The 14,421-nt window shown below is 53.9% G+C and overlaps 3 protein-coding genes across 3 annotated transcripts; all 3 read left to right on the forward strand.

The window, feature by feature from the left end:
- The first annotated feature begins 3,560 nt into the window (after positions 1-3,560).
- BDP55DRAFT_417966 (uncharacterized protein) lies at positions 3,561-4,137 on the forward strand. Its single transcript, XM_060567425.1, has one exon. The coding sequence runs from the start codon at positions 3,666-3,668 to the stop codon at positions 4,002-4,004; it is 339 nt and encodes a 112-aa protein (XP_060422548.1). The 5' UTR covers positions 3,561-3,665; the 3' UTR covers positions 4,005-4,137.
- Positions 4,138-4,550: 413 nt separating this feature from the next.
- Positions 4,551-12,647, forward strand: BDP55DRAFT_566505 (AMP-binding enzyme; the record flags this gene model as incomplete). Its single annotated transcript, XM_060570510.1, has 2 exons — positions 4,551-7,496; positions 7,545-12,647. 2 exons carry the CDS (start codon positions 4,551-4,553, stop codon positions 12,645-12,647), a joined length of 8,049 nt encoding a protein of 2,682 aa, XP_060422549.1.
- Positions 12,648-12,822: 175 nt separating this feature from the next.
- Positions 12,823-14,135, forward strand: BDP55DRAFT_684374 (putative arginase). The gene is made up of 2 exons (XM_060576400.1): positions 12,823-14,021; positions 14,085-14,135. Exon 1 carries the CDS (start codon positions 13,092-13,094, stop codon positions 14,001-14,003), a length of 912 nt encoding a protein of 303 aa, XP_060422550.1. The 5' UTR covers positions 12,823-13,091; the 3' UTR covers positions 14,004-14,021; positions 14,085-14,135.
- The last annotated feature ends 286 nt before the right edge of the window (positions 14,136-14,421 follow it).

Genomic DNA, 14,421 nt, shown 5'->3' on the forward strand with positions numbered 1-14,421 from the left:
CCCTGGGAGACACCGCCTGGGTCGAATCTCTTTTTGCGCGCTTCCGCGGGCGAGGTGGTAGTGGAGTTGGTGAGATTGCCGCTTGGCGTCACTTGGGAAGGGCGGCTTGTCCAGCGCTGCGTGGGGGCTAGGCAGTGGTATTGCTTGCTACTTCACTTGTAATTTGAATTGACCGTTTGTCACGTATACATGTGAGTCAACATGTATGGAATGTAGCAAAGTTCAAGCGTGCAAAGCTATTGAACGTCAAATGTGCCTTCGCGAGGTTGTTCAGAGGAGGACTGGTGGATTGGTTGTACACATGGCGACGCCGGACTTCCGTGTGGGAGCGGGGCGGAGGTGGAGGGGCAGGAGACGGATGCGCTCGGAGGTGCGGGAGCCGGAGGCATTAGAAGATCGACAGTGGAAGGATTTGGGCATGCTTCGTTGACGGTTGGTCAAGGAACACCTAAAATGAGCGAATATCTGGTGTGTTCGTTGAGACCTCATTCGTATACTGTCGATCTTGTTATCCTATGAGGTCCTATGAGGATGGGGCAACGTGGATGGACACGACTTACACCGCCGTGTATGAGCTCACGGATGAAGACAACAGAATAAGAATCCAACCGGGCCTCGGTCTACTCCCTTGTACAAAGCAATCGGTTCGGCTCAAGATGGACGGGAGAGACAGATCGGTTCAATGAGATCCGTCGGATGGGGAGGCGACCTCCCATGCAGCTTGGCAGTTCCCCCATCATGTGGCGAGCTTTGGATCAAGGATGAGTTCTCGACCGAAGTCAATGCCTTTTCTTCTTCTTTGGGACATGTGCTGCTTATCATAAGGTTGGCCGACAATGGCCGAGACCGATCCTGGAAACTCCTTTCGAGTAGAGAGTTCCAATTACAGTTTTAGGGGTTTCCCCTTTCTCAGACAACCACAGTTCGTTTTGGGGGGGAACTCATGATAATTACTTAGTCACCTAGGTTGGTAGGTGCCTCGTCTCTGCGGAAGATGGGAGGAACAAGGCGGATACATCTATGGAGGCCCCCTGCTGCCGTCGGGAAATGGAGGATAAGGGCGAGAGCCCGAGAGTCGATGTCGGACGGGAGTGTCAAGCTAGAAGGGGGCATGGGCCCGTGTGGAGGAGGACGCTTTGTTAGAGCTGGTGGGTAAGCTTGGAAGCTTTGCTCAGCTGGTTGTCTTTCTTTTTTGTTTTTTCTCCTTTGCATCGGTGTCAGGCCTACCAGTGTTTGAAACTTTTGGTCAGATGGGTCAGATGAGCTTGCATGCGTGTTTCGTTGGAGATTATTTTCGTCTACTTTTGCCGCTGCTGCTAGAGTCTTTGCCGTTATGTTTTGAATCATCATGGTTGGGTAAACTGAGTGTTGGGGGGTTTGTGAGGCGGTTTGGGGTCTTTGTTCTTTGCTGCGTGGGGTGGATCTGTCTGTAACTGGTACCTGTTCCCCTTCGAGAGAGCTTCAAAGCAACAGTAACATCGTGCCTTGGGGGCTTTTGTGTTGGAGGTTGACGTTGACAGCAGCCTTCAAGCAACCGAAGGGTTGCTGCCGCGTACGCCACATACGTCTCAATGGCATAAAGGTGGCAGTGGTCGGAAAAAACTGGAGAAAATGGGAGGCGTTGAAACATGGGAATTGAACAGTTTCTCCAGGAAGTGGATGCGGATTATGAAGGTCAAGATGAAGAGGCCTCGCTGACATTGCCATTGAATAACAGGGTTGGACCTGAATTGAGGTGGTTCTGGCCACTGATGCTGACTGCGCAAAGACGTGCCGAGTAGACGAGGTTTCGTCCGATCATGGGCGGAAGTGGTTATCTGAGAGAGAGAGAGAGAGAGAGAGGCTGAGAGAGGAGGCATAGAAGGTAAAACGGAGGAATTGATTACGAGAGTCAACTGTTCCTGGTTCCCAAAGTTTACCATCCTGCGAATTATGCCGGTCCTTTCGGGGCCGAGGCCGAGGACGCGAGTGAGGAGAGGAGGGTCACATTTTAGTAATATTCTTAAAAGTTGACAGTCTGACTGCACGGCGATGGTGCCCTTTACTCCAGCCTCCTAGCATGTGTAAGACGGAGGGGATGCGAGATTTGAGTTTCAACGGGGCGGGTGAGCTGAAGTACCTAGAAGGTGAGGGACCGAGTTGGAGATTTGAGTTTTGCATAGGTGAGAGTTGAAGCAGGTGATTGCTGATGAAGATGCTGAAAGAAGGTTACCTTTTCGGGACACCGAAGACAAGAGGAGACCGACAATCAAGCAACCCAAGGAGCGTGGCGACAGACCGCCGTTCTTCACTGGAGATGACACACCGGAAGACCGCGTCTTCCAGCATCATGCCGGCGTATCGTCTTGCATGTGGACGGGACACAGCTAAAGACTATTGGACTGGGCCGTTTCTATTCCTGAAGAGACGAGAGCTGCGTGGTGCATCACCATAGTGTAAGTCACACTGAAAAAAGATGCCACCGGAAGGTAAGCTGGGAGAGTTGCGCAGCGTGGAGACTCAGCCCCGTTCGCTAACGCAAGGCACCACAAGCATAGCCGCAGGGCACCAAAGTTCTGTGAGTGTCCCGGCGCTTGTTGGATTTAGCACCTTGTGCTGCATGATGATGGATGTCCAATGCTCGTTCAATGTCACCTTGTCCAACAATACCAAACCAACTCGCGAATCTCGCCGATTATCCATTTGTGGCTAGTGCAGCTTGGGTACCGGTACTCGGGTACTGTGGCTGATGAGGTACCGACCATCCCCAGATGCTTTCCTGAGGTCTTTGATTGGCCCAAGATAGCTGGAATATGTGGCTGAGCGAGAAGAGTATCCTCGAAACGGCACCGGTACGTACTGTGGCTAAAGATACGTACTTGATGCAAGGAAAATGTACGTACTTTTCGTTTCTTCCTCCTCCTCCTCCTCCTCCTCGTTGTTGTCTGTCTCTCCATTCTTCACCTCCAAGACGATCGCCTTTCTCTGCCCCTGTCACTCATCTACTGCAGTCTGCAGACGACGCAAGCGCAAGCCGAGCTTCAACGTCCGCACCATTGCGGCAAACCACTCCACCATCGTCAAGCAATCGTTGCCAGAGACATGGCATTGGCCGTGCCGCAAGCTGTCTGTCGACCGTTTGGGACCACACCGTGCACACCTCCTCTCAGTCTCGCTCAGCCCAGATCCAAACTGGGCATGCCCCAACCCTGCTGATTAGACTCTCCATGCCGCGTTTCCTACCATCGGTTTGATTGCAGAGAGCGGCTGCGTTCCTCCCCGTGTGGCTCGGAGACGGGACACTATCTGCATAGCCATTTACACGGCAACGCAAAGATACCACTATGTTAGGTTGTCAGGACGCTTTTCGGGTGCAGTGGACCAAACAGGACACTGACGAGGCGGAGCACGCGTCTTCGTCCTATCCTTGACCATCAGTCCTGCACATGGTCACTGTCGAATCACTCCCAATTCGTCCATACCCGGCTCACCGTTACAGAGTAGGTAGCATCTTCGCATCTCACCAACATCAGCATCTACAGCTACTTGTGAGCCCCCAGTACCTACTCCAGCCTAATGGGTCTGTCTCTTCGCGGATGCCTGGTCCCCCCCGGCCCCTACGTTGCGTTCCACCTCCAGCAAGACGCGGGTATGCAGATCCAGCCCGCGGCAGGCCGTGACATGGCATGCCATGGCGTGGCGCGGCATACCTGACCTCAGCACCTTTTTCCTACGCACTCACGCACCCAACTGAGGTGGTCGCACTCGCACACACCATTCACCATCCTGTCTTTCATCTCGTTAGTCACTCATTCAGTCTGCGTGTTCACCCACCACCCACCACCCAGGATACCTACCTACGCCTCTCGCTCCCCCACCTTTTCTTGTTCCCCAAGCTGGACCCCAGCACGTCAGAAGGGCCGGGGCCAGGGAAGCTCGACCTACATGATGCCGGTTCCTGGGTCACTGCCAGCTGGGTATTACCATCACTCACATATTGCCCTGCCTCGCCGTACGGGTACTAGGTACCTTGCCGACTTTGATCTGTTTGCGAACCAAAGCTCCTCCGGCCCGCTGGTCTTACTCTCTTCCTCTAGTGAGCGAGAAGGATCTGAAGGACGAGTAGAGCTGCCAGAATGCTGTCTTTTTTGCATTATTTCACCCTCTCCCTCTCCCTCCTCCCCCGTCTCGATTTCTTCTCCTGTGATCTCTTCTTGCTCCGGCCCTTGAATCATCTTCTCTCGGCCTTTGTGTGTGTAACATTCCTTCGCCCGTTGGCTCTTTCATCACATTGCATCTTCAAAGACGAGTTCCAACAAACAAGCCCCTAGAATCGGCGCCCCCAAGCTTGAGATTGCTCATCTCGTCCGACCAACGACATCGCCTTTTGAGCATCTTTGACCCTCGTCAGAGACCAATCTTTGATCCGTGTTACTTGGCCGCCTCTGCTCGGTCGCCTTCTTTATTTGTGTTCATGCATCTTTGAGATACCCCTCCCAAGCTATCCACCCAGCTTTACCCTTCTTCTTCAGACCAGACCGAGCGAGCACTTACACACACACACATCCAATATGGCCGACTCAGTCAGCCCAAAACCGCTCCCCAAAATCGACACAACAATGTCGTCATTCCACACAGAGTCTGTCGAAGATAGACTTCTCTCAGCAACTGCCAGCGTGCTAAGTTTGCCGAGGAATAGCATAGAATTATTCGACTCCTTCTCTGACTTGGGCGGCGACAGACCCACTGCCGTCGCCCTCAGGAAAAAGTGCATGAGCCTCGGACTAGGACTGAGGACGAGCGACATTCTACGCTGTCAAACCTTGGCGGAGCTTCAGACCTGCATCACCCCCTTCGTTCAGACCGCGCCTGTGTCCAAGGACAAGGACTCCGAAGGAGAGAGCAGCACATCTCCCTCCGATGTCTTCAGCTCAAGTCCCAGACGAAACAGCGCCTGCTCAACTTCCTCGTGCGACTCCAGCAACAGCTCCGACGCGGCACCAATAAAATCACCATATTCCGAAATCGAACGATTCATCCAGTCTACCCCCCAGATTAGGAGTGCAGCTGTAATTAGACCAAAGGCTGGTTTCTTGGAGGGTAAACTCGTGGCCTTCTTGACGTTGGCGTCGGGCCGGATCTCGCAAACCAGTCTGTCCAGCATCCGACTCATTCCCCAATCACAGATGCACTTTGCCGGAAGCCAGGTCGCAGCTGTACGACTGGCTCTCGAAACCTCGGAAGGATCTCATTCTGTGCCAAACTCATGGATCGTGCTTGATCAAATGCCTTCAAACGGGGAGGGCTCCGTCGACCGGAGACGGCTGCAGACATGGATTCAGAACATCAACGAAGACATGTATCACCAAATATCGAGTCTCGAGTCTCACGAGCTCTTCCAGGAGCCTTTGACCGAGATGGAACGAGTTATGCAAAAGAAGGTCGCCGATGTTCTCCGGATACCGCAACGGCAAGTCGGCATGAACTTCTCATTTGGTCAACTCGGCGGCGATGACATTTCAGCCATGATGCTAGTTGCGGCATGTCGAACCGAGTCCATCACAGTGAGGCCCGAAGACGTTCACCAATGTCCTACTTTGGGGCAATTAGCATCACTCGCATACCGCAAAAATCACCGCACCGACACATGGAACGAGGAATCTACAGAAGGCTTCAAGCTGTCGCCGATACAACAGCTTTATTTCGATACCGGCATCGGCGGCCGCATCGAGCAGCGAATGGACTCTGACGGTGGCTACCGGTTCAACCAAAGCATATTGCTTCGCGTCAAGAACAACTCAACGTTGGAAGATATTCACGCCGCCATTGCAACTGTCGTCGGCCATCACTCTATGCTACGCGCTCGTTTCAGGCCTGGCGTGGAAGGCTGGACACAACGAATCATCCCCAAAGTTGACGGGTCTTATGGGTTCCGCTATCACTCGGTGAGCACGACGGAGGAGGTAATGGACATCATCGCACAGTCACAGTCGAGTATCAACATCGAGACCGGACCAGTCTTCTCAGTTGACCACTTCCGCACTCATGACGGCCAGCAGCTTGTTTACCTTCTCGCTCACCATCTCGTCGTGGATATGATGTCATGGCGTATCATTATTCACGACCTTGACGAGTTATTACGAGAGGGCACATTGTTCTCTGAGCGTTCCATGCCGTTTCAACGATGGAATGAGCTTCAAGAAGAATACATCAGCAACAATCCAGACCAGCTAGTGATGCCTTACGACCTGCCCAGCGGCGAGTACGGTTACTGGGGTCTCGAGGACTCACACAATACCTATGCCGAAATCTCAGTTGCAAGCTTCACTCTCACCCCAGAACTCACAGCGATTCTTCACACAGCATGCAACCAGGTCTTCAAAACTGACATGTCAGACATTTACATGGCGGCTCTCCTACTCTCATTCAGTCAGACTTTTCACGACCGTAAAGCACCTGTTGTGTGGAACCAAGAGCACGGCAGAGAACCTTGGAGTCAGGATATCGACATCACAGAGACCGTCGGTTGGTTCACGTCACTGTGTCCTGTGTCTATGCCAGTCGACATGGCCGACGACTTTCTTAACATCTTGCGCAAGATGAAAGATACGAGACGATCGATTCCTCGTCGTGGGTGGAACTACTTCGCCTCTCGGTATTTTGGTCCCGAAGCCGCGACTCGGAGCACTGAAGGTTGGCCTTTCGAGATCATGTTCACTTATGCCGGATCCGTCCAACAGTTGGAGCGCGAAAAGGGCGTTCTCGAGCAACTCACCATCCCCGGAAGGCTGTGGTCAACGGACGCAGCCGACATTGGCTCCAGCGTGTCTAGGATTGCTCTATTTGAGGTCTCCGCCATGGTCGACCAAGGTTCAGCTTCCGTCCAGATCGTCTACAACAAAAACTCCAACCACCAGGATAAGATTGCCGACTGGATTCAAATGTATGAGCACCTGCTCTACGAAGCCATTGGCAGGTTGCGATACCGTGGCCAAGAACTCACTCTGTCCGACGTTCCCATGCTCGACACAACATATGAGGGCCTGGCGAAACTCAATACCGACCGATTGGTTGCACTCGGCCTATCCAGTGCTCGGGATATTGAGGACGTCCTCCCCGTCACAGCGCTGCAGCAGGAGATCCTCATCAGCCAAACCCAAGATCTGGAGACGTGCCACAACAACGCCATCTACGAGCTGTCATCCCCGAACGGCGTCCTCGCTGACCAGGCTCAGATTTGCACCATTTGGCAGCAGATTGTCGCAAAGTACCCTGCTCTGAGGACTGTCTTCATCGATAGCATTTCCGAGAATGGTCTTTTCGATCAGGTCATCCTACGGAAGTGTTCACCAGATATGCTTTTCGTCGACGCCGAAGCAGGAACAGACCCTGTGGCTGTTCTCAATGCCTTGCCACCGATGAGTCCGACGCCGTCCAATCCACGCCATCGAGTGTCAGTGTGCAAGTCGCACGCGAGCACTTTCCTGAGGCTTGACATCAGCCATGCGCTCTGTGATGTGAGTTGATAATCCGCTTGATTGAAACGTCCGCTAACGCTTCCCTAGGCTCTCAGTCTTCAAAACATTGTGTGGGATTTGAAGAGAATGTACAACTCTAGCAAGCTGTCCATGAAGATGCTTGATCCATCCCACGCTGCATGCATCCAATACATCTCATCTGCGCGACAAGAAAACAGCCTCAACTTCTGGATAGGCCGCCTTCAAGAAACACGGCCATGTTTATTCCCGCGCCTGATGACAGTAAATAACAACACTATGCAACACACAAACTTCCACATTGAATCACCGGTGGCTCAGATCGATGAGTTCTGTCGATCACAAGGCATCAGTCGATCGACTATGATGCGCATGGCTTGGGCACTTGTCCTGCGCGCCTTCACCGGCTCAAGTCAAGTTTGCTTTGGCTACCGCTCGTCAGGCCGAGATACAGGAGACGCCCCCGAAGGCTTGATTCTCTCAGTCGGCGCCTTCGAGAACACCACGGCATGTACAGTTGGACTTGAAAACCACAAATCCGTTGCAACGGTCCTCAAATCCGTCGAAGATGACTCTGCCGCTTGCAGCCGGCACCAGTACGTACCAATGTCAGAGATTCAGCACGCGTTGGGCCTCAAGGGCGACCAGCTCTTCAACACGTGCCTATCCTACCAGGAAGAGCCTCACGAGCTCAAGAGCCGCTTCAGCTCTACACGTCCCCCCATGAGGCTCTCCTGCATTCAGGCTTTCAACACTCCCGACTTTGACGTCACATTTTCCTTGACTCTTGTCAATGGACAGCTTGTTACGGGTGTGTCTCACAGGCTCATGACTCCCTCTCAAGCTCAGAACCTTACGAATACCTTTGGGCGTGCTGTTATCGCCATACTTGGAAGCCCGGAAGGTGCCCTCAGCGGTATCGACCTCTTCACTGATAGAGACTATGCACAACTATTGATCCGGGATTGGGGAGCTGAGAATACGACCGAGCCCTTGCCTGGCTGTGTCCACGCCCTGATTTCTCAGCAAGCACGACTCCGTCCAGATGCTCAGGCTATCTGCGCCTGGGACGGCGAGCTCTCGTACAGGCAGGTTGGCCGCCTCGTTTCTCGCCTGGCCACATACCTCACTCAATGGGGTGTTCGCCCCGGCGTTCCTGTGCCGGTCATTCTCGACAAGAACAAGTGGGCAGTCATCAGTATTCTGGCCGTGTTGAAGGCCGGTGGCTGCTTTGTGCCCATTGACGCCGAGGATCGAGCCAATGTTGAGACATTTATCCGCCAGCTCTCGCCCAAGGTTGTCATCGCAACGGACATACTTTGGAAGAATTTGGAGGCCATTGTCGATGGAGTCGTGGTCGTGGATGACACTCTTTTTGAGGTTGACTTCTCACTGGAGGCGCCCTTGCCCATGGCCGCGCCAAATGACGCCGCCTGCATTCTTCTTTCGCCAGGCTCATCCCGAGGTAGAGAGGCAAAGGGAATCATCTTCCACCACGCAGCTCTTTCTTCCGCATTTGTCACACAGGGTCGCGCTCTCAACCTCAACCAAGAGAGTCGTGTCATGCAGCTGTCGTCTTTCAATGTCGATACCGCCTTGATCGAACTACTCTCGACATTGGTGCATGGTGGTTGTGTTTGTGTACCTTCTTCTGTTGAGAGAACCAGCGACATTGTCGGTGCAGCTCGAAGGATGGACGTCAACTGGTCCTACATGACACCAGTCCTGGCACGGAAGATCTCACCTGCTGCGATCCCCAGCCTGAGGACCATCTGCTTCAGAACCCGACGTCTGGACGAAGACACCTGCGCGCCCTGGGTAGCCAAGACGAAAGTCCTGCTCGCCTACGGCGCTCCTGATATTTGCCCTCTCGGTATCTCCGTCTTGGAGGTCAAGAAAGCTGCAGATCTCACCCGAGTCGCGCCTCCATTCCTGGGGAGATTCTGGATTGTCAACCCCGAAGATCACCGTAGGCTGATGCCTATTGGGGCTATTGGCGAGCTCATCATTGAAAGCCCCACCCTGGCGCATCGATTCGTCCCCGGCCAGCCCTTGGCACATCTACCTCAGGACTCCGACGTATCGCTCGAGGATGGAAAACCTCGGACACGCTATTTTAAGACTGGCCATCGTGTCCGGTACATGGAGGATGGTCTGCTTGACTTCGTCTCCAGTGGCCGCGACGACGTTGAAATCAATGGTCAAGTCATTCCAGTTGCTGAAGTTGAGCAGAAGCTCCGCCGATGTCTAGGCCAAGGCGTTGATCTCGCAGTTGAATCCATCATCAGCCGCGATGCGCAACCATCCCTTGCCGCATTTGTCGAGCTTGGAGAGAAGCTGTTTGAAGGATCGGAGGATCTTACGAGGATCACAATCACCACCAAAGAGCGCACCTACATTGCGAAGAAGCTCATCGAGTCCTCGTTGGGGACTAGTCTGCCATCACACATGATGCCGACAATCTTCGTTCCCGTCAGGCACCTTCCCGTCACACCGTCGTTGAAGGTCAACCGCCGCAAGCTCCAAAAGATGGTCGGCTGGCTGTCACAAGAACAGCTGCAGGCTCTCTCCTCAGTCGCATCGCCCGATGAAGTCCGCGCGGTTGGCATCAAGCCCCTCCCGCTGACCCAGGTTGAAGAACGTATGAGATCAATTTGGGCGACTCTCCTGAGAGTAGAGGCTTCAGGCATCCGAGGCAACCAGAGCTTCCCCATGCTGGGCGGCCAGAGCTTCCTCGCAGGCCAACTTGTCGTCGCATGTCGCAAGCAAGGGCTCATTATTGCTCTGCCGGATGTTCTGCGTGGCGCTACCCTCACAGAGCTTTGCCAAGGTGTAACACTGAGCTCAGACTACGCTCTCGAGACTGCGGAACCCGAAAGAACCGCCGCTCCGTCCTTGGGATCCTCCTCGGAGACGCTTTTTGAGGAGCAGTTTATCAACGATGTAATTGCTCCGAAGCTGAACGTCGAACGAGATGCCATCAACGATGTTGCAGAAGCTTCTGCCACTCAACTCAAGTTCCTCGAGACCGGTCTACTCAAAGGAAGCTCGAGCCTCACTTACTTCACCTTCAGCTTCACCGGTGCAGTACAGACAAAGAAGCTCGAGGCCGTCTGCATCTGCCTCGCCAAGATCCACCCAATCCTGCGGACTGCATTTGTCTCCCACGAAAGGCGGGTCTACCAGGTCGCATTCAAGTCTTTCGTCCCAGAGTTCAAAAGGATTGAGGTTCCAACATGGAGGGTATCGGCGATGACGGAGAAGTTGATCAAGAGGGACCAGACTGGCTCCTTCAACCTGGAGGTTCCCATGACCAAGTTCTTCTTCGTCGACGCTGGAAAGCAGTCCAATCTTGTCTTGCGACTTTCTGGAGCGCAGTACGACGACGCCTCCATCTCGCTTTTGCTGCAGCACTTGAAGAGCATCTATATTGCGCCTTCCTGTCCGCCGCGAAGGGCCACCTACTTTGACTTCGTCCGCTCTGCGCAGTTGGCCCATGCCACTGGCGCACAGGATCACTGGTCAACCATGCTGGATGGTGCCAAGATGACCCAGGTCGTTGCCCACAGCAGGCCACCTCCCATGAGCACCAACGTCAAGGTGATAACCCAGAAGGTCTCGGTTATGTCCTTGGCCAACTTGGGCATCTCGTTTGACACCGTCGTCAAGTCAGCTTGGGCCATGGTCCTGGCTAACCTTTCTGGCTCAGGCGACGTTCTGTTTGGTGAGATCGTCGAGGGAAGACACCTCAGGCTGTCCGATGGGTCCGATGTTTCCGGCACTCTTGGCCCAGTATCAAACGCCATACCAGTCCGCGTGCGATTTGCAGAGACGCTGAGCAGCCCCCTCGAGCTTCTCAGGTATGTTCATGGCCAGCGTGTCATGAGCATTCCGTTCGAGAATATGGGCTGGCTCGAGATCGTCGAGAAGTGCACCAAGCTCCCGTACTGGACACGCTTCAGCACGGTCGTCGAGCACCGCCATCAGGATGCCGCCAAGGAAGCAGCAGTCTTCAACCTCGGCACAATCAAATGCAAGTTCAGCGTTCAAGAACCCATCAGCAGAGACGTCTACGATCTGCACGTCATTTCTACGCAGGAAGATGCGAGCAGCGGAGACATCTCCATTACCTTCTGTGAGAACCGCATCCCCGGCTTGTTTGCCAATGAGACACTCAAAGCGCTGTGCTCCAGCATCGAGCTTCTTACCTCGGTTTCCATGCTCCACCCGCTCATTCCTTCCTCGGCGGACTACTGCGCCGTCCCGCCGCAGATCCCCTTACCTCAACTGGACATGGAGACAAAGCCAACTAATGCCGGCTCTTCCATGTCCGAAGATCACCGCAAGGCCGTACAGCTAGGTATCTCCAAGGTCTGGACAAAGGTTCTGGACCCTCGGTCACTCGGTGTTCCAGAAACACAGCTCCCCAACGCAGCGTTCTACGATCTTTGGGGCAGCATGATGCCTGCAGCCCAACTCGCCGAGTATCTTACTCAGGAACTGCCCAAATTGGGCCTTCCCGGGACTCACAACCTAACCATCTCGATGGAAGAGATCATGGCGCACCCGACAATGGCGGAGCAGTTCGAGCTCGTAGCCCGCAAGATGCGTGACGCCAAGAGAAGGACCATTGCCGAGGTCCTCTCGCCCAAGTCGCATCCCGCATGGAGTCGCGGGTTGAAGCGACTTAGCACAACAGTGATTCGCGAAAAGGCATCTCACCAGAGCGGGCTGAGCAGTACAAGCGCCAGCTCATCCAGCTCGGTGGAGGCTTATCGCAACCCGACTGCGCAGCCGCTGCCGCTCATGGACTCTATTGCTGAGGGCGCCGTCAGCGGAGTAGGTAGCGTCCGGGTGAGGAGGCCAGCGTCGCCTGTCGAGCTGGAGGGTCCGAGGAGGCCGAGATTGAGTCTTGCTGTTCAGCATGATGGGAGCAGTATGGAGAGCATGACGACTGGGAGCAGTCGAACGGATGAGGAGGGCGACGAGAACCGCGAGGTTGCGGAGAATGAGAATGAGGACGGCGATGTGGTTAGTCCCTTGAGCGTGTCGACCGCCCCGACGCCGGTCCGGGAGAGCAGGATACGGAGAAAGGCGGGGAGCGTGTTGAGCAGGATCAGCCTTGTGAGTCCTGTCAGTGTTGCCGGGTCCAAGTCTTCGGGACATCATTGAGTGGACATGTGAGTTGTACGAAAAGTGTTGTTTCTTAATGCCCTGAGAGACTGGAATGGTATACCTCGGAGGTTTCCTTTGTTCATAGCGAGCAGATTGATGGAGTGGCATGAAAAGATATCCAAGAAATGCAGTCTACTTAGTAATGTTTGTTACAACAAGCCTCAACATGCAGCCTTCTTCATTGCTTGACTTTGCCCAACTGTGACACTGGATGATTGTATCCTCGCAAAACCTTGGATGAACTAGGAAGTTTTCCGCGCCAGTCAAAAAGTTGATAGGCGTGTCATCGCGCCCTTGAGTTGACACATCGACCACCCATCTCCACATCATCAACGGAATGAACGGAGTACTCCGTGAACAACCGCTTAAATGACCACATTATCTTCCGCCGCAATCCTCTCTTGAACCACTTCTCTTCATCCGCTATACCATTCCTTCATCATGTCAAAGCTCCCTCTCAGATCCCTCTCCCTCATCCTCTCCCCATACCACGTCGGCCTCCACAATAAAGGCCCCGGCGCCGGCCCAGCATTCCTCAAAACCTCCGGCCTCGATTCCGCTCTCCGCTCCCTCGGTCTTCCCCTCCGTGAAATCAAAGTCGAGCCGGTAGACGACCACGAAGGCGAAATCGGGCGCAGCTTCGAGGTCATAAAACGAACTGCAAAGCTAGTCGCGCAAGAACGCCGCAGGGGCTCGTTCCCGATTGTTCTTGCAGGGAATTGCAGTTCTGCTGTTGGCGTCGCTGCCGGACTTCACGCATCGCAAGGGGTCGGGAAGGGTGGATTGGGGTGTGTGTGGTTTGATGCGCATGATGATTTTAATACACCCGACACCGTTATGAGCGGATACTTTGACTCGATGCCGATTGCCATGCTCGCAGGGCAGTGTTGGAAGGGTCTATTGGGGACTGTTCCGGGACATCAGCCGATGAATTTGGAGCGGTTGGTGCATGTTGGTATGAGGGATGTGAATGACTTGGAGCGAGCCAGGGTGGCAGAGGCCGGGTTCGATGTTATCTGGGGCAGCACCGAGAAGAAGGTTGATTTTGGGGCTGAGCTTGGGGTCGTGTTGCAGCGGAAGAATCTTGGTTCTACGATGGTTCATTTTGATGTTGATTCTTTAGATACGTCCATAGGACACGCGAATCGGTTTGCTGCGCCGGGTGGGCTGTTGAGGGAGGATATTATCGGGTGCTTTGGGGCAATTTCAGAGAAGGCTGAGCCAGTTTCTCTTACGGTTGCTTCGTTTGATCCGTCATATGAGGGGGCTGGAAATCTTGCGTCGGTTGCTGTTGAAGCGATTAAGTTGTTTTTGGAGTCGTTAGTCAAGTCTGGTGTGCTGGCTAAGCCGTGAGAGTATTATTTGTCAGTACTTGATACGATGAATCAGAATGCGAATGTTTACATTTCAGCAGTAACTCGTGTCTATGCCTACTCTTAGTTGATGATGCCGTTCCTTCATGGTTGGGCACATTGCGAAGCTCCTTGGTGCTCTGTATTGCTCCGGAATCCCGGATCAAGGCCAGGCATCTCAGACCCGGGCTGGTTGGACATTTGGAGTGCGACTCCGGTTCATGCTGATAGAAGACTTCACTGCCGAAATAACTATCTATGCACGTTTTCTCTCGGGAGTATTCATGGTTTTTGAAGCTTGGAGATTTTGCAGCTTTGTCCCGCCGCTCTTCAGTATGACAGGCGGGTTGCTTCCGTGCCCGTTGGAATGCGCTGTATATGTGCTAGTAGGGATATAGACGACTTGGCAGCCGTTGGTC

This window comes from Colletotrichum godetiae (genome assembly GCF_030913485.1).
Source record: "Colletotrichum godetiae strain CBS 193.32 chromosome Unknown BDP55scaffold_84, whole genome shotgun sequence".
In the NCBI taxonomy this organism is placed as follows: Eukaryota; Fungi; Ascomycota; class Sordariomycetes; order Glomerellales; family Glomerellaceae; genus Colletotrichum; species Colletotrichum godetiae.

Coding starts and splice junctions, on each gene's coding strand:
- BDP55DRAFT_417966 (XM_060567425.1), top strand. CDS start 3,666: ATGCCATGGCGTGGCGCGGCATACCTGACCTCAGCACCTTTTTCCTAC.
- BDP55DRAFT_684374 (XM_060576400.1), top strand. CDS start 13,092: ATGTCAAAGCTCCCTCTCAGATCCCTCTCCCTCATCCTCTCCCCATAC.